General features: G+C 37.0%; 1 protein-coding gene across 1 annotated transcript in view; it reads left to right on the top strand.

Moving 5' to 3' along the window:
- Nucleotides 1-20,282, top strand: part of Vps51 (vacuolar protein sorting 51) — a 202,273-nt gene extending 181,991 nt beyond the window's left edge. Inside the window, exons 19-21 of the mRNA XM_090385571.1 lie at nt 6,319-6,431; nt 18,193-18,271; nt 20,204-20,282. Coding sequence (XP_090241697.1) covers nt 6,319-6,431; nt 18,193-18,271; nt 20,204-20,233 — 222 coding nt within the window. The 3' untranslated portion in view covers nt 20,234-20,282. The remainder of the gene's footprint in view (nt 1-6,318; nt 6,432-18,192; nt 18,272-20,203) is intronic.
- Nucleotides 20,283-20,549: the final 267 nt, after the last annotated feature.

The following is a 20,549-nucleotide window of genomic DNA, read 5'->3' as shown; positions in this document are numbered from 1 at the left end:
CCCAGTTATGTCCTCTGCAGATGCTATCTCGAGTCCAGGACCTAGATGTTGACTTCAATAAGTTCTGTCGTGATAGACAGTATAGGAAAGGAATACTCAGTGGGGTAGCCAAGGCTACTACTATTATAATTTGATTCTTGAGCAATGTATATTCTTAACCTATAGAACTATGTACATATTTATTTGTGAAGCAAATGATTGAACATTCAATTAATGTTCTATATATGTATTATACTAAAGTCATTTCTCCATTTTCCTGTACTTTTTTTGCACTTATTTATCATTTCTATTATTTATTTATGTATTTTGGTTCCTGAGGCAATAGTCTCTGTAGTACAATGTTAACCCCTGACCACTGTGCCGTGACAGGCTGTTGCAACTAATATTATGTAAATTATCATTCTAAGCGTTGCAATAAAGATTCTTCTTCTTCTTAATTTTATCTTCAGGTCATAGGAGAAGCAAGATTTTGCTGAGAAGGCAAAATCTGTGGTTATTGGTTCTCTTTCTTTGGTTATGAGGGAAGTTGCTTGTCCAGGTCCAGGGTGAATTGGTGAAATGAGTAGAGATGCTCACAGTAGCCATTTCCTGTGACACTTTTGTGATGATCATGCAAATGTTCCCTTTGTATAGCCATGTTAGAAGTGTGTGATGCTTATGGACTGCTATTACCCTCATCATCTATAGTATCGTGACTCATGACCTCATAACCTACCCTGTATGTGCAGATAATTATCTATTTTTTTTTTTTTTTTTTATATTAGAAAAGATTTGCAGTGGCCAAAAGTATGTACTGACACATTAGCATTAGCATTTAGCATTAGCATTAGTAGAGGCATATGATGCAAGAAAGCAAGCTTATTCAGCATCAGCCAAAAAAAAAAAAAAAAAAAAAAGGACAACCACTACTCCCATTTCACCCCTCCGTTCGTTCGAAATACCTGTCCAGCTGAGCCTTAAATTTGTTTAGGCTATCAACTTCAACAACAAGTGATGTAAGTCTATTCCACAAACCAACTGCCCGCTGGCTAAAGGCAAATTTCTGCACATCTATCCGACATCCGTCCTTCCTCAATTTGAATTTATGCCCTCTCAGGTGATTATTCTGAGCAAGAGGAAGAATCCCATCGGCATTGAGCATGCTCAAGCCATTCAAAGCCTTGTACACCTCTATCAGATCACCTCGCTGGTGCCTAGTCTCCAGACACTGTAATTCGCAAAACTTAAGCCTTTCTTTGTAAGAGCACCCCTTTGTTCCATTCACTAATCTTGTTGCCCTTCTCTGTATTCATTCCAGCAGCTCTACATCCTTCTTGAAATGAGGCCTCCAGACCTGTATACAGTACTCCAGGTATGGCCTGACCATTGCCTTATACAAGGGAATAATCACCTCCTTATCCCTGCTGGAAAAATTCCTGTATATCATTGACAATACTCCATGAGCTACTCTTACAGCCCGTCTGCACTGTTCAGAGAACTTCATATCTGCCTGCACAACCACCCCCAAGTCCCTTTCATTCTCTACCACTGTCAGTGTAGTACCACAGAGTTGATATGTTGCTCTGGGGTTGCTGTTTCCCATGTGTAGTACTTTACATTTGTCAATGTTAAACTTCATTTGCCACCTCTCAGCCCATCTGCTCAACCTTTCCAGATCCTATTGCAGCAGCATAGTGTCAGTAGTGTCCTTGACAACCCTGCCAACCTTTGTATCATCTGCAAACTTGGACATTAAGCTTGATATACCATCATCAATATCATTTATAAATACAGAAAACAATAATGGACCCAACACTGAGCCCTGACACGGACTCCACTAATAACATTAGTCCATGATGAGCAGTGTCCATTGATTACCATTCTCTGTCTTCTGCCACTCAACCATCCCTTTATCCATAGCAGCAATTTGCCTCCAATGCCACACTGCTCCAATTTGTGCAGCAGTCTTCCATGCGCAACAGTATCAAAAGCCTTTCTAAGATCCAAATATATAATATCAAAGTTATTCCCTGCATCCAGTTCTTTTGTGACTACATCATAGTATCCAATCAAATTGGTTAGACAAGATCTGCCCTTAACAAAACCATGCTGTGTCTGAGCTATAACTGAATTCTTGTCCAGATGATCCTGCAGTGCTTCTTTAACCAGTGCCTCCATTAATTTTCCTGGAACCGAAGTTAAACTAACAGGTCTATAATTACTTGTGTCAGCCTTTGATCCTCCTTTGTGAATTGGGGTTACATTTGCACATCTCCAGTCTATGGGTACCTCCCCTGAGTCCAAAGAAGCTCTCATAATTATGGCCAGGGGTTTGCTTACTTCCTTTGCTGCCTCCTTTAATATAACGGGATAGATCCCATCCACCCTGGGTGCCTTTTTTATGTTTATCCTCAACAATTTCTCCTCCACTTTCCTCTCAGTTATTAGAAAATCATCTAGCTCACCGCCAGTGCATCGACATTCACACATGAGGAGTTATTCAGCGAGGGGAATGCCAGAGGTGTATTCAACTCTAGCAGTAAGCTACAGAATCTTGAAATAACTGGGAGTAAAGTGGAGGAGAAACTGTTGAAGATAAACACAAGAAAGGCACCTGGGGTGGATTGGATCTATCCAGTTATATTAAAGGAGGCAGCAAAGGAAGTAAGCAAACCATTAGTCATAATTATGAGAGCTTCCTTGGACTCAGGGGAGGTACCCATAGACTGGAAATGTGCAAATGTGACCCCAATTCACAGAGGAGGATAAAAGGCTGACACAAGTAATTATAGACCTGTGAGCTTAACTTCTGTTCCAGGAAAATTAATGGAGGCACTGGTTAAAGAAGCACTGCAGGATCATTTAGACAAGACTTCAGTTATAGCTCGGACACAGCATGGTTTTGTTAAGGGGAAGTCTTGCCTGACCAATTTGATTGGATACTATGATGCAGTCACAAAAGAACTGGATGCAGGGAATAGCTTTGATATTATATACTTGGATCTTAGAAAGGCTTTTGATACTGTTGCACATGGAAGACTGCTACACAAATTGGAGCAGTGTGACATTGGAGGCAAATTGCTGCTATGGATAAGGGGGTGGTTGAGGGGGAGAAGACAGAGAGTGGTAATCAATGGACATTGCTCATCGTGGACTAATGTTATTAGTGGAGTCCGTCAGGGCTCAGTGTTGGGTCCATTATTGTTTTCTGTATTTATAAATGATATTGATGATGGTATATCAAGCTTAATGTCCAAGTTTGCAGACGATACAAAGGTTGGCAGGGTTGTCAAGGACACTACTGACACTATGCTGCTGCAACAGGATCTGGAAAGGTTGAGCAGATGGGCTGAGAGGTGGCAAATGAAGTTTAACATTGACAAATGTAAAGTACTACACATGGGAAACAGCAACCCCAGAGCAACGTATCAACTATGTGGTACTACACTGACAGTGGTAGAGAATGAAAGGGACTTGGGGGTGGTTGTGCAGGCAGATATGAAGTTCTCTGAGCATTGCAAACGGGCTGCAAGAGTAGCTCATGGAGTATTGTCAATGATATACAGGAATTTTTCCAGCAGGGATAAGGAGATGATTATTCCCTTGTATAAGGCAATGGTCAGGCCACACCTAGAGTACTGTATACAGGCCTGGAGGCCTCATTTCAAGAAGGATGTAGAGCTGCTGGAACGAGTACAGAGAAGGGCAACAAGATTAGTGAATGGAACAAAGGGGTGCTCTTACGAAGAAAGGCTTAAGTTTTGCGAATTACAGTGTCTGGAGACTAGGCACCAGCGAGGTGATCTGATAGAGGTGTACAAAGCCTTGAATGGTTTGAGCATGCTCAATGCTGATGGGATTCTTCCTCTTTCTCAGAATAATCACCTGAGAGGGCATAAATTCAAATTGAGGAAAGACAGATGTAGGATAGACGTGCGGAAATTTGATTTTAGCCAGCGGGTGGTTGGTTGGTGGAACAGACTTCCATCCCTAGTAGTGGAGGTTGATAGCCTAAATAAGTTTAAGGCTCAGCTGGACAGGTATTTTGAACGAACAGAGGGGTGAAGTGGAAGTGGGGTTTTTTTTTTTTTTTTTTTTGGCTGATGCTGCATAAGCTTGCTTTCTTGCATCAAATGCCTTTACTAATGCTAATGTTTACTTCACCTACGACATTTCCCTTCCTGAATAACTCCTTATGTGTGAATGTAGATGCAAAATACTTGTTTAGATTGTTAGCCACCTGAGCAGGATCCTCAACTGTTGAACCATCAACATCCAGTGGACCAATCTGATTCATCCCTTTCCTTTTTGAGTTCAAATAGGTAAAGAATTCTTTTCTGTTTTTCTTTGCATCCTTTGCCAAGGATTTCTCATAATCTGCCTTTGCCTGCCTAATTTCCTTTGTGACTTGGTTACAGACCAACTTATATCTATCATAGGCTTCCATGTCACCCATTAATTTGTATGTATCCCATGCATTTTTCTTCTCTGCCATATGTCTCATTAGTTCATCTGACAACCATTTAGGCCTGAACCTTGAACAATATTTCTTGTTCAAGAAATATTGTTCAAGTTGGTATGTAAAGCCTGGTAGCTTCCAAGATTAGTTCCTTGAATGCTTCCCATTTTGAATTTGCTGTTGGTAACATCATCAGTTGGTCCCACTATATAGAATTTAAATACTGTCTCAGCCCATCATAGTCGCCTTTACGAAAGCAAAAACCCTTCCCTTTACCTCTGATGGTAGTTACCTCCTTGAGTAAATCCCACTTCAGCACACTGTGATCACTGCCACCTAGTGGTTCCTTTATCTGCAGATTCTTAATGCATGAAGAATCACTACTGATAATCAGATCAAGAGTATTACTCCCTCTAGTTGCCTCCCGAACATGCTGGTGTAGTAAACAATCATCCAATAAATCCACAAAAGCCTTGCTAGTGTGTGAGTGACCAACCCACAAATTCCAGTCAATATCTGGGAAATTAAATCCCCCATTATAAGACTCTCTGATTTACTGGCCCATTCTATTTCCCTGAACAGTATCTTATTATACTCATCAGAGTCATTAGGCCTATAGCACACTCCTACTCTCAATTTTGATTTACCCATTATTATGTCACACCAAACTGACTCGACACTGCCCTGTCCATCGATGTCGACTGGCTTCACTTCCTTGGATTTTATGTGTTTTTTAACTAATAGCCTAACCCCTCCTCCCTTCCTATCCTGTCTATCCTTTCTGTAGACGTTGTACTCCCCAAATTCCAGTTCTGCATTCCTTATATCTGTGTGACACCATGTCTCTGATATCCCAACAATATCTGCCTTTGATGTTTTGAGCAAAACCTCAAATTCATCAAATTTATTTGCTAAACTCCTAGCATTGGTGTACACGCAAGTATACATGCACCTGTTTCTATTCTTAGCTACCCTAACACAACCCATGTGTTTACTTGTACCGCAATGACTTCCAGCAGTCTCTGAAATATCCTGCATATTGTTTTTCAGGCTTCTGCTCATTCCAATAGAAGCAGTGCAAGAATCTCTTTCACCTCTGCCAGTGGCTACTGTTAATCTATTTGTCTTTGTCTCCCCCAAGCTAGCAGTTTTCCGACCCACCTAACACTGCCTCGATAGCATCAGCAAATATTCTTGCACCCTTTCTATTTAAGTGTATCCCATCCCTGTAGAAGCAATCTCTCCTGTTTGTATGTATATATTTGTGTATATCATTTATTTGTTCTGTTTGCATACTAGCAAAGAGGCTTGGAAAAAAAAAAAAGAAAAAAAAGTTACCCTTTTCCCTATAAGTAATGTCTCTGTAGTACTTTAATTTAATGAATTAATTTCTCCTTATTCTATTGTAAAGATTTGAATTTGATGGAAAAATGTACAATAGTTTTGTTGAATGAATTAAAATAAGTGCAAATGCCTACTAAAAAAATGTAGTTGTAAATTTATAAAAGAGAAGTTTTAATAAACTTATTCCTCCAGTAAAGGCATACCAAGCTCCAATCCTCAACTGGAGCTTGGTATGCCTTTGTATGCCTGACTGAAATTTTTATTTAATAGCAGGATTTTCATTCAGTTAAATTATGTTTGAGCAGAGAAACAAATTTTAAAATATATTAAACAAATTGTGAAACCAAAACATTGAAAAACATTCTATTTATTTAAAAAAATGGGAAAATAGAAATGAATCTGTAAAAGGCAACTTCTTGGTTTATTTATCCATGTTATGAATATTTTTCTGTAATATCAGTATTCTACCTTTCTTATTATTTTTTTGTCATAAAATATGTAATTTGACTTTCTTTTTTTGAATTGAATTGTTATAGACTTTTCTGGAATGTGTAAGGCTACGTACATTTAGCCGCAATGGTCTCCAGCAAGTTCAGGTTGATACTCATTACCTTCAGCTGTATTTATGGAGATTTGTAGCCGATGAAAAGTAAGTACTGTCTTTTATATACATAAATTTGAGGGTTGACTAAATAATTTCTTTCCTTCAAGTGGAATTATGAAAAAGGCTAAGCATGGCATGGGGGGGCGGTGGATAATGACATAACCCTTTCTTTAAATGCCGATAACAGGTTTTATGTTTATTGTTAATTGTTTATACCACCTTTCCATAAATTGATTTACAAACTCAGTGTTAAAATATACCACTTTCAAAACTTTTTTAGTTATTTTTCTAGAAATAATTTTTCAATCAGGTGGTTGAATTCAACCATTTTCATAATGTAACCTCTTTAAAATTTGTAGTCTGTTTCCCCTAATAACTTTTCATTGTCTATTGCTCATGTTTCTTTTATAGATTAATAATAATGTTTTCACTAAAAAAAAACTAAAATATCAGATTCTTATCCGAGGTTTTTATTTTAGCTTTCTTTAGTTTTGTACAGGACCATTTTCATACTGTAACTTTTAAAAATGTGTAGTGTAGTCACCAAAGTCCCTAGTCAGTAAAATTGAAGAGGCCTGTGGTACTGGGTTTCATAGATAAATAAAGAAATCAGTTCAACCTGTAAGAACAGTAACTAAGTTTGATAATATAAGTAATTAACAGATGCTTCCGAGATTAAGTATCCCTTTGTCAGCTGTGAGAATAAACGTTACAAATGGAATGTGCATGAGAATGTGTGTGAATGCTAAAGCATTTACTGAGCAGAACTAGGTGACTGTTGTTGATGTAGGGTGTGTACATGGTCTGAGTGCCAGCATTTGTCGTATTATAACACTACAGACTCCATGATTGGGTGTAGCCGCATACCTCTATTACGATTAAAAACACTATGGCAACCAGATATGTGCAGTGACTCAAGCCACAGACATTGATGGTAGTGGCGGGATTGGTCAGCGACCTCAGTATCACGTCTGGGATTGAGGTTGTGTTGCATTGACCAATAGTGCTCTGCAACTGCAGAGTGTGCAGAGTCAGCCAATTGAATGGCGCTTTCATGTACTGAGAGGTGGTCCCGGTGCCTTCTGACAGTTTCCCCCACGTAGCAGCTGCCACAATCTCTTGTCTCGAGGGTGAAGACACTCGTCCCCCCTCTTTTACGCAGCAGTACGATATACCACATCACCTGCCACGATTGTGGCAGCTGCTATGTGGGAGAAACTACCAGAAGGCTCCAGGACTGCCTCTCAGAACATGAAAGGGCCATTCAATTGGCTGACTCTGCACCTGCACACTCTGCAGAGCACTATTGGTCAAGGCAACATGACCTCAATCCCAGACGTTGATACCAAGGTTGTTCACCAATCCTGCAACTACCATCAACAACTGTGGCTTGAGTCACTGCACATATCTGGTTGCCATAGCATTTTTAATTGTAATAGAGGTATGCAGCTACACCCAGTCATGGAGTCTGTAGTGTTACAATACAACAAATGCTGGCACGTAGCCCATGTATACACCCTGCATCAACAACAGTCACTTAGTTCTGCCCAGTAAATGCTTTAGCATTCGTATACATCTTCATGCACACTCTCTCTCTCTCTCTCTCTCTCTCTCTTTTTACTCAATGTGACCATGCTCTGCACATTCCATTTGTAACGTTTTATGTATGTATTCTCACAGCTGACGAAAGGCTACTTAATCTCGGAAGCTTCTGTTAATTACTTATATTATTAAACTTAGTTACTGTTCTTACTGGTTGAACCGAATTCTTTATTTATCCCTAGTCAGTGTTATATTCATTATTAAGGAGAAAAAGCATATTGTTAGTAGTCATTTATTAAAAATAATAATTAATATGATTAATAAAAATAATAATTAATATGAAATTTTTTATTCATAATTATTGCAGTTCTTTTTAAATTTGTATTTTTAAAAACACAACTGTTTAAGCATTTGCAAATGTGGCTGCATGTTTTAACGTATTTTCATTAATTTTTTCTGCAGTTCCAACAGCAGGGATAAAATCCCCAGTGCTGTTGGCACTACAGATGTAAAATTTCAAGTTCATAGCTGTATTTGCTATTTTAAGATTTTTTTTTCCTTTTTTGTAAAATCAGCTCATTTTTATTTTTCCAAAAGAAAAAAAAAAGTAATTTATCACACTCCCAAGAAAAATCTTTTGTAGGCTGAGCCATTATTATTATAAACAAATAGAAATAGTTCCATTCCTTGTTTATGGTCTTTGTGGGGAAGTAGTAGTAGTACTACTACTAGTACTCATGTGCAAATGATAAATATTACAGAAGGTACTATGGAATCTCTCACAAGGTTATATGGGAAAAAAGGTATGTCATCCTAGACAAAACCAGTTGCATAAAAGCTCTCTCAACATTCCATGCAAGCACATGGCTTCAGTAGCTGAAGCTTCTCCCCCTTTGGCAAATGGGGGGGGGGGGGATCTGAAGGTTTCTGTTTTCATTGAAAATATATAGATTAAAATGTTCAGATCTGATGTGTCATTCAAATCAGTAATTCTAATAAAGATTCCCTTTTTCTGTCCTTCTAGAATAGAAAATAAATCAACCTGTCAAGGCAGTCTCGCTCCAGAACAAATTATTTTGATCAGTCAACATCTGCAAAATATTGATATTCATGTGCAAATTAAATTAAAGAAGTATTAATGAACTTTAATCGTAATTAACTACAAATCCAGCTTTTAATTTTTGATATCTATTTATAGGGGAATAGTTGGCAATGGTTTAAGCCAACATAGTTAGTATAGCAATTACAATCACACATTTAGTGATTAAAATTACACATTGTGTGTAGAAAAAGCTTAGTTTTAAATCACAATTTTGCAGGAAAAATTTTATTGGATTTTTCACATGGCTAAGTCTTAGGCATGAGTTGCTGTGTTTCCCCTCCCCCCCTTTAAAAAATCTTTTTGCTGGATGGAAACTCTGGGTTTACATCCAGCAAAAAGGTAAATCAGCCAAAGAATATGCACTGTTACATTCAAAGTATACGACTCCTCATTGCCTTTGATGCTTTCCAGTTTAACACATGTTACGCTCCTAACCCATGTTACTATATTTAGTTTAAAATAGAACATTTTCTTATATTCTCATTTAATTTATAACAGTAATTAAACTCTTTCTAATCAAAAACAACTTGTATTTTTATATAAATCCAGTATTGTACTCATTTTTTACATGCCTTATAAGCATGCTTTCTCTGTTCTGTAAATAAGAAAATGCATAGAGAAATTAAAAGCTGGGATTTATCAACTGTCACCTTCTCAATAAACCATTCATTTCAGTAATCAGAACAAGATTATTGACTGAAATGACTTGATTCTTCTTGACTTTAGAGGGCTGGAAACAGGTATTTTGGCAACTGTACAAGTGGGAGGTGGAGTAATTAGATAGAAAATGTTCTTATGGCATAGATTGGATCCACTGATAGTCTGAGAAGATGGCCAAAGGCTGCTGCATAATTAAGAAATTTATCAGATCATATACACTTTGTAGCACTTCATTTTTATTCCAAAACAGAGTAGATCTGTCATCTTGTATAGTCATATGATCATCTTGAAAAGTATTCAAAGAGCATGAGTTAGTCGTCTTCCATGGCCTGTCTCGGTCTCCAAAACTTAACCCTGTTGAAAATCTGTGGAATGTGTTACAATGTGATATATACACCTGCACAGTCTATCATAATCATTACTGAAGAAACTAGAGGAATTATTGATACCACAACTTAAAATTCTTACTTTTTTAAAATTTAGATATGTTTATGGATTCAAACACAAAGAGATCCTGCAAACTATTGAGATACAGCTTCAAATATATTTTAATTTTATCTGTAACTTTGATAAAATGGTGAGCTGCAAAGTTAGGGAATATGTTTTTGGCTTTAAAATGGAAATATTTAAAACTAATGATAAATTTAGTATACTTTGTTAATTTAATTTAGGTTATCTGATCACAATGAGTTCCACGTCTAAGCTAACAACCAAAGAAAAAAAAAAAATTCCAAATAATCAAGTGGCATGCAGAATTCAAGAATACTATAGACACTTTATCAGTTTAGGAAAATTTGGAGGAATTGAACTCACAAGTTTGATTCAATGGATTGTCCACAATTGTTCAAGGCCAGACAGACTGAATTTAGTTTTCATGTAATAAGAGTAAAATTAAAAGAAGGCTTGGTGAAAAGTCATAAATAAAGTATTCTTGGAGGATAACAAAAGCTTTAAAAATTAGAAATTTACCATCCCAAATAGTACAAGCTGTTAATGAAGATGATGCTAACTCCAGACTGGAATTTGCAGTAAATATCTTGGAATGGTTAATCAAATTCTATGGTGTGATGAGGCCACATTCAAGTTAAATGGACAAGTGAATGGACATAATTGTGTTTATTAGGCCTTAGAACAGGGTTCCCCAAAACTTTTTGTCACTTGAGAGCCAAATATCTAGATAATTAAATAGTATGAATCAGAGCTGTAATACTCAATATGTACTAGATAATTAAAATAAAAATTACCACAGGAATTCACATAATTATAATATTCTTGAACTTTTTAAAAGTTTATTATTTTTATCTGTGAGCATTGACACATACTTTTGTTAACTTATGTCTCCGCTGAAAGCTACGTCGAATTTTATTCTTTCACATTCATAAGAAAATTAATATATTTAGAGAACCCTAAGCTATCATGATATTCTTGAGATGACTATGCAGCCACTTAGAATAGTTCTGTGTGCTGTCTTGGGGATTCCTGCCATTGAGAATCAGCATAAAACAATATCAGAGGAATGGAATTAAAAGCATCAGGAATAACTGTGCAAGCTGGAATTTGGTTCAGAGGTATTGTTGAAATATTTTTTTCTGAAATTGAGAGTTTATGGTATCTTGAAACTGTAAATTCAGAGACATATTAACCTAACATGGTCACTGTGGAATATTAATTGGATGTGCAAAGTTAAAGAAGGCCACCTCATCCATAATTAATCTAAAAGTTTTATTTTTTATGTTGGATTGAACTCCTTTCTCCCCAGTATGTTAAAATTGTATAAAGTATTTGGAATAAAACATTTTCTAGAAGATGGAATGGTCACAGATCTGCTGCTGAATGTGTGAAAAATTCATCTGATTTAACGTTCTGTGATTATATATCAGACATAGTCTTCTATGTTAAACACATGACTATTGCAGATCTTCAGTGTGCAATGCCACACAATGCAAATCATTGTCAGTGAACTTATTCATATCTTTCTGTCATTATGAAGACTGTTTTGTGAATCCCAAAATGGTAGTTTTGAACACATGCGCTAACATGAGTTTAATCCCTTCTTTTACTTATTATGATTCTGTGTAAAATATTTTATGTGAAATGTTCAAATAAACATGTTCATGATTTTTCAATCATTCATATATGTATGATTGAAATAATTAATTCAATGCCGGTAGCATGCAGGCTCCGATATTTGCTATTCCTATTTTTTAATTTAATTTTCTTAATATTCTTAACATTATATTTAGTCAATATATATATGTCTGGAGGCCTCATACAATATATATTGTATGAGTATTATATTATAAAAGAATGAAATGAAGTGTCATGTTAAAAAAGTGCTGTTATGTAATAGCACTTTTTTTTATGTATTGCTGCATCAGTGCCTCCAAAGTAATTCACATTATAACAACCTCTAAATATTGGTGGGATAAGAAAGTAAGTGCTGCCTTCTCTTAAAGCTTTATGGCAAAACAGAAACCCCACCGACCATAATTCTCACTATATATACTGATTTCCATGCAAAATTATCCTCACTCAAAAAAAAAAAAAAAAAAAAAATTGATCACTCTCTTCTCATGCTGTTTGCCCATTGGTGCTTCTTTACCTTTTCAAAAAATTCTGTGGAATACAAAGTAATTTGCTCTTTTTCATGTTGAAGTACCTCCTCCATAGAACCTTTATTGTACAACTTAATTTTCTTGAAAGAATTTTCTGCATTAATTGGACTACTACTGCTTATGTAAGTGCCCCCCTCATTGCTAGTTCTGATTATACCACCTCACCAGAGGAGGCACAGCAGAACAGTTACTGTAATCACTAATTATTTTAGCCATTTTTGCCCTTCATGTTAATCCTGATAAGTGTGTCCATATTTCTTTCTCCAGAAAAAAAACTTTGCCTTTTAATCTAAACATTGTTTGCACAGTTATCTGTAGTTGGATATGATATACCACTCAGGGTAGTGGAAAATTAAAAAGACCTGGGGATATAGTCAGATATGAAGTTCTCTGAGCATTGCAGACTGGAAGCCAGAATAGCTCGTGGGGTTTTCTCAGTGATATACAGGAATTTTGATAGCAGGGATAAGGAGGTGATAATTTAGTAATCAGAATATCTAATAATGCAGTATTTTAACTGGAACTTGTGAGTTTGTCACTCACACGGTTGCAGGACTTTTGTGGATTTATTGGGTGACTGTTTTCTACACCGTCTTGTTAGAGAGGCAACGAGAGAAGTACACCATCTTATATTGAGTCTCCTCTCTATGGAATATAGGCTTTTAACTTGGGCAAACCGAAAACTGGCCATAAATATACCATCTGTCACACCACAATGACAGAAAATTTAAATTGGATCCCACTCAAAAAGATGCTTCAGATAAAATCAGTACATGCAGTGTCCAATATTCGATCTGATTTTCAGCAGTAACTCTTAATGCATTAAGAATCTGCTGTTAAAAGAGCCACTAGGTAGCAGCGATCGCAGTGTATTGATGTGGGATTTAAAGATGTAACTACTGTAAAGAGCAAAGGGAAGGAAAATTTCTTTTGTAAAGGTTGGTTGTTGGTACAGATTTCTATCTAATGTAGAAGTGCATATGTAAGGAGAACTAGAAAAACAATAGAGGGGATGGATAGGTAATATGGTAAGTTTTTTTTATTACCCCCCCCCACAGCCAATGCTGTATCAGCTGCTGCTACTAATTCTGATACCAATAGTAAGCCCTTTCGTCGTAACTCAGCCAGTTAAGTCGGTTCTGACTTACAAAGATCTTTGGGGGGTACTCTTTGATACTAAACTTCCTTCACTTTTGCATCACTCTACTTAGAATGCTATTTATCCTTATAGTAGTAGTAGTAGTAGTGGTGGCATGTGGTGCAAGTGTATGAGCTTATGCAGCATCAGCCAAAAAAAAAAATTCACACAACCATTCCCTATAAATATTTGTCCAGTTCCTCCTTAAATTTATTTAACCTATCAACTTCCACAACGAAAAATGGAAGTTTGTTTCAGCAATTAACCACCCGCTGTCTAAAGGCAAATTTCCACACATCTATTATACATGTCTTTCCTTGATTTGAATTTATGCCCCCTTAGGTTCGTAATCTGAACAAGTGGAAGAATCCCATCAGAATTCAGCATTCTCAACCCATTCAAGGCCTTACACACCTCAATCAGATCACCGTGCAGGTGCCTAGTCTCCAGCCGCTGCAATTTGCAGAACTTAAGCCTCTCTTGGTAAGAGGATCCCTTCATTCCCCTCACCAATCTTGTTGTCCTTCTCTGTACACGCTCAAGCAAATCTATATCATTCCTAAAATGAGGCCTCCAGACCTGTACGCAGTACTCATGGCGTGGCCTGACCATTGCCTTATACAGAGGGACAATCACCTAATGTCAATATTAAGCTAATAGTGTCTTTGTGTCTCCAACCTGGTTATCATGTTATCATCCTTTGCTATTATATAGCAAAACAGAAGCCTATGATAGATATAAACTGGTCTGTAACCAAATCACAAAGGAGGTTAGGCAGGCAAAGGCAGATTACGAGAAATCTTTGGAAAAGGATGCAAAGAAAAACAGCAAAGCATTCTTTACTTATGTAAACTCTAGAAGGAAGGGGACGAATCAGATTGGTCCACTTGATATCGATAATTCAACTATTGATGATCCTGCTCAGGTAGCTAACAAACTAAATGAATATTTTGCATCGACATTCACACATGAGGAGTTATTCAGCGAGGGGAAAGCCAGAGGTGTATTAAACTCTGGCAGTAAGATAGATAATCTTGTAATAACTGAGAGTTTGTTTGTTATTTGGTTTTTAGGAGCATTAGCAACTAAAGCCATATTGCTCCGTGAATATGCGGTGGTCATTCCCTGACCTTTCTGCATCCTCTGTATTTGATGGTGACTGGTTCAAACCCCAGTCTAATCAAGAAGCGTGTGCTACGCACTGCTGCTCCTTCCCACCTGGCTATGGAGGCGCAGATAACTGAGAGTAAAGTGGAGGAGAAATTGTTGAAGATAAACATAAGAACGGCACCTGGGGTGGATGGAATCTATCCAGTTATGTTAAAGGAGGCAGCAAAGGAAGTAAGAAAACCCTTAGCCATAATTATAAGAGCTTCCTTGGACTGGAGATGTGCAAATGTTACCCCAATCCACAAAGGAGGGTCAAAGGGAGACACAGGTAATTACAGACCTGTTAGTTTAACTTCTGTTCCAGGGAAATTAAGGGAGGCACTGGTTAAAGAAGCATTGCAGGATCATCTAGACAAGACTTCAGTTATAGCTTGGATACAGCATGGGTTTGTTAAGGAGCAGTCCTGTCTGACCAATTTGATTGGATACAAAGAATAATTTTGATATCATATATTTGGATCTTAGAAAGGTTTTTGATACTGTTGCACAAATTGGAGCAGTGTGGTATTGGAGGCAAATTGTTGCTTTAGATAAAGGGATGGTTGAGTGGGAGAAGACAGAGGGTGGTAATCAATGGACACTGCTCTTCGTGGACTAATGTTATTAGTGGAGTTCCCCAGGGTTCAGCGTTGTTTTCTGTATTCATCAGTGATATTGATGATGGTATATCAGGCTTAATGTCCAAGTTTGCAGATGATACAAAGGTTGGCAGGGTTTAATGACAATACACTGCTGAACAGGATCTAGAAAAGTTGAGCAATGAGCTGAGAGGTGACAACTGAAGTTTAATATTGACAAATGTAAAGTACCAACTGTGTGGTAGAGAGTGAAAAGAACTTGGGGGTAATTGTGCAGATGGTCTGCAAGAGTAGCTCATGGTGTCTTGCTAATGATATACAGGAATTTTTCTAGCTGGGATAAGGAGGTGATTATCCCCTTGTATAAGGCAATGGTCAGGCCACACCTTGAGTACTGTATACAGGTCTGGAGGCCTCATTTTAAGATGGATGTAGAGTTGCTTGAACAAGTACAGAGAAGGGCAACAAGATTAGTGAATGGAACGAAGGGTTGCTCTTACGAAGAAAGGCTTAAGTTTTGCAGATTACTGTGTGCCTAGTCTTCAGGACTAGGCACATAAAGACTTGAATGGTTTGAGCATGCTCAATTCAAATTGAGGAAAGACAGTTGTAGGATAGATGTGCAGAAGTTTGCCTTTAGCCAGCGGGTGGTTGATTGCTGGAACAAACTTCCATCTGTCGTTGTAGAAGTTGATAGCTTAAACAGATTCAAGGCAGAACTAGGCAAACATTTGGAGTGTGGATATGTGAAATGAGACGGGTCTGTGTTTTTTTTTTTTGGGCTGATGCTATATGAGCTTGCTTTCTTGCATCATGTGCCATGCTAATGCTAAAAACCTGTCTTCTTTCTTCGGTGTTTTATGCAGCTGAACCATCTTACATTGTCTCCTCAGCTGGCCATGAATCTGTCACACCACAATGACAGAAAATTTAAATTGGGCCCCACTCAGGAAGTTACCTCAGATAAAATCAGTACATGCAGTGTTCAAACCCTTCTCGAATGCTGGGCTGGCATATTCCTCCCATTAGGCAGTAGCCTTCATTAATTCTTCTCTACCCTTATCTCCCTCTCTGAGCTAAAGAAATTAAAAAAAAAAAAATTGAAATTGATTCAGCAACTTTAATGTAGATATATTTCTGTTCTCTGAAGACCACCAATAGCACAAGTGAACTGTTGATGCTGTTGTTCCTTCTAACCTGTGTTGGTGTGTGTGTGTTTTTTTTTTTTATCTTCTCCATATTTGACTCGGTGTAAATACACTGGTATTCAAAACTTAAGGACCAGTCAGGTTTTCACCTGTAACTTCTCATTGGAGTGGCCTATGGGAAAAGCATACCAAAGGAACCTTGTGAGGTACAAAAATGATGAAGGAAACAACACCGACACAACAACGGTACATAGGGAAGAGGTGGTTCTCAGTAGGAGATATGGCCACCCCTAATGTCAGTGCAGGCTTTGCACCACCTGTCCATACCTAGAACAATGTTGTTGATAAGTTCTTGCGATAACATCGTCCATTCCTCTATCGGTGCCATTTTCTGGTGGGTGTGTAGGTGTAAATATGTGTTTGATGGGATTTAGATCGGTTGGGGGGAACGGGCAGGCCAATCCATAAGAACATCAACAGCTGCAGTGCGATGGAGTCATTATCATCCATAAACACAAACTCGGGGAAGGATTACCTCAGTACTGTACCGCGTTCAGTATCTGGAGTTGTGTACGTCCATCCAAAATAACGCCTCCACCGCCATATCAATCTCTTTCAGTGATGTTTGCTGGGTGATACCATGTGCCAACCTCTCATCAGTAAAGAGTACCTTACCCCATTACACTGCTGTCCAGTCCTTAAAGGGACACAGCGTACTGGCTGTCGGACAAACAGCCCACCTTTATGGATTTGCCTGGCCACAGTAAACTGCGATATCCTGCATCTGGTGCTCCTGTGCAGTTGATTTGCAGTGGATCCCGCTGTCTAGTGTCGGAGTATATACTGGTCATCATTGGGCATTGTTTTTCGTGGACAACCACCACTGGTCCTTCGAACAGCTGTACCTGTCATTCTGAAGTCCGACCAGGCACGTGAGATGATGCTATGGGTGATACCAAACTCTTCAGCCACACTCCTCGAGCTTCCCAATTATTCGACCCCAGGTAAAGTCATCCAGATGTTGTCTGTAGCACTGTATGAAACGAATCACGTCTGTAACAATCGTGCTCATCATTCGGTAATTTGCACATAACTGCTGCTTTTATCTGTTTATGTGAGCCGTCTCACCTCTCATCATGATTCAAATTTTTGCATGTGCACCAGCTTTCTATGGAACGACCACAGGATGTTTCATTTGATTTTGTGGTTGTAACCTTTACACGCCATTGTATGACCCATTTTTATTGTTATGTATATACTTTGTAATCACTTGTGGCCTCAGCCACAAGATATGTTATCACCAAAGGTTATTATTCTACAGTGCAACAAATATATTGATATTTATTTATTTAATATGAGAGGAATTAAATGCATCAAGTAGCTCTGTGGACTGGAATTTGGTGTCTTTTGTTTTTTTTGACAAGGTAATAAAATAAAAGGAATGAAAAGGGAATGTTATTCATCCAAAAGTTGTATTGAACTCCTTTGCCCCATTGTATTAAAAACGCATTCATCACATTGATGCCACTGAACCATCAAATTCTTCTGAAACTATAAGAAAGATAGTCTACTATATTAAGCACACAACCATTGTAGATCTTCAGCATGCAGTTGTTACAGAATGTGAATCATTATGATGAACTTTATCACATCTGTGAATGCAGTGAAGCCCAAAATGGCAGACATTTTAAACACATGCACTAATGAGTTATAGCTGTTTTTTAAGCCTTTCCTTTACTTATTATGATTTACTGTATAAAATATTTTATGTGAAATGTTCAAATAAACATGTTTCCTGACTTTTGGCCCACCCTATATAATATTGTGATAGCTGTTTTCATCCTGTTTTCTAGTCTTGTGCATGTGTTGCTTGATGAAATCGTTGGAAGTGCTATCCATAGATGTCTGGATGCTCAACTGATGGAACCAAGCGTATGTAAATTTATCTGAGTTCTTGAATTAATTTACAGTAGGAATAAACTTGGATGTGTTATACATGTAGCGAAAGATATGTTAGTTTTTTTTTTTTTTTTTTGAAATTTGGTAGTGCAGCAATAGCCAAAATTAGTTTCCTAGTAAAGGAATTACATCAACATTACAAATGCAATTTGGAATGTTTCAGAAAGTTGGTTCCACATTTTGGATCATTTTATAAGTATTTTATTTATGCAGAACAAAAATTTCTAAACTTCTTTCAGGATGATTTCATGGTCATTATGTAAAAGAAGTGAAACCATTTAAAACAAAAAAAATAAGCGCAAGCAAAAACGGCAATATAAAGTGCCTTTTCTTATCTCCCATTACAAATCCTAATACGTTGTATCATACTGTAAGCCTTTTTTTTTATGATGATTCTGGTAGGAAGAAAACAAAAATAATGTATTACAGAATGGCAATATAACTCAATATCTTTATTCAACAGATCATTTCCGATTTAATCACAATATAAGTATGACTTGGGAGGAACTGCATATATCTGATTCAATTTATAGTAACTAACTAACAAGTGTATAATTATTTGCATCACCCTTTGAACCCCCTTTGTGAATTGGGGGATACATTTGCACATCTCCATTCCATGGGTACGGGTTTGCTTACTTCCCTTGCTGTCTCTTTCAATATAACTGGATAGATTCCATCTGCCCCAGGTGCCTTTTTTATGATTAACTTCAATTTATCCTCCACTTTGCTATCTGTTACTATAAAATCATTTAGCTCCCTGTTAGAGTTTAGTAAACTTCTGTCCTCCCTTTCTATACAGAATTTCTTGTGTGAATGTAGATTCAAAATACTCATTCAGTTTGTCAGCTATCTGAGCAGGATCATTAACATCATAACTTCCAGATGCCTTTCACTCTCTACTGTTGTTAATTCAATCCCACAAAGTGTTATAAATGTATGACCTTGCATTTTACTGCATTAAAACTTCGCTGTCACTTTTCTGATCATTTGCTACTTCAACATTTACATTAGACCCTTATCGGTGTCATTTATGAAAACCAAAAACAACAGTGGTCTAAGAACTGATCCTTAGGGAACCCCATTTCTGATAATGTGCATATCCTAAAAGTATCCATTAATCACAACCCACCCTGCAATCTATCATAGAATCTTTTCCATGAGAAGCTGCCCTGCTAAAATCCAAATAAACTGTGTCAAAATAGTTCATCATGTATTAACATGATTTTCCCTTAAACCATATTGTGTGTCTGTCCAAATTTCCTGGATTGCACTCTAAATAATTTCAAAGAGGCAATGATTAAAACTTGTTTTTCTAGCATGAACTTCCATTTGTTTGAAACATATGCAAATATCCCAAGAGGTCCTGATACACAACCTTCTTCCACCTTTGTTAAAATGAATCCAGTCTCTACAAAATAGATTCAAAATGATATGCACATGATCCAAGTAGTTCATTTGTGAAGGAGTAAAATGTCAAAATAAAGGTTTACAGATGATCTATATTGAGGTGTAGAGAAACTTATTTTTGAAAAAATGCCAATACATTGAGTTTCCTCATTTAAATTCAAGAATGGGATGAAATTTGTGTTCATCCTCATAACTGGAAATATCAGTGCAAGTGGCATAGACTTTAGCTGTCTGATTTAGCTCACTATTTTTTTTTTTTTCCCCTTATAGCATGACATACTCGAATTTGAAATATTGCTCTATATTTAAAAACAGCATTTAATGGCAACCACTAAGTGATAGAAGCAGAGTAAAGAGTTCTTGCATAATCGAAAAAGAACAGAGATACATTGCAAGTTAATATATTTTTTTCCTTCTGAGCTACTCTAAAATTTGTATATATGAATTTTGTTATATATAATTATATGAATAATTTCTGTTTTTGTTTTCCTTTAGGTTGTGGAAGTAATTTGTGAAAGAGGATAAATTGTGGCAATCAGGATTTGTGTACATAATGTATTATAAGATATATATAGTGTTGGCAACATTTATTACAGAACCTTTGTATTTTACCATCATTTTGCATAACATTAAAAATTCACCTCAGTGATTTATTACTATAAAATATGGTTGTATTTCTCTTTTTTCTATAAATATTTATCATACTTTTTGAGTTATTGCAAATAGAAGACTTCCTTGTCTGTAAACTAATAGCTGTTTATCGAAATGTTACTTGTTTTTTCATAAATCACTCAAGTTGTATTAAGTTAGGAGTAAATTCTGGGAATTTGGAAACTAAATC

The sequence above is a fragment of the Mastigoproctus giganteus genome, chromosome 11, assembly GCF_048544385.1.
Source record: "Mastigoproctus giganteus isolate SK-2022 chromosome 11, ASM4854438v1, whole genome shotgun sequence".
NCBI classification, from domain to species: Eukaryota; Metazoa; Arthropoda; class Arachnida; order Uropygi; family Thelyphonidae; genus Mastigoproctus; species Mastigoproctus giganteus.
Note: the sequence above shows the minus strand (reverse complement) of the source record. Positions and strands in the feature narration are given on the sequence as shown.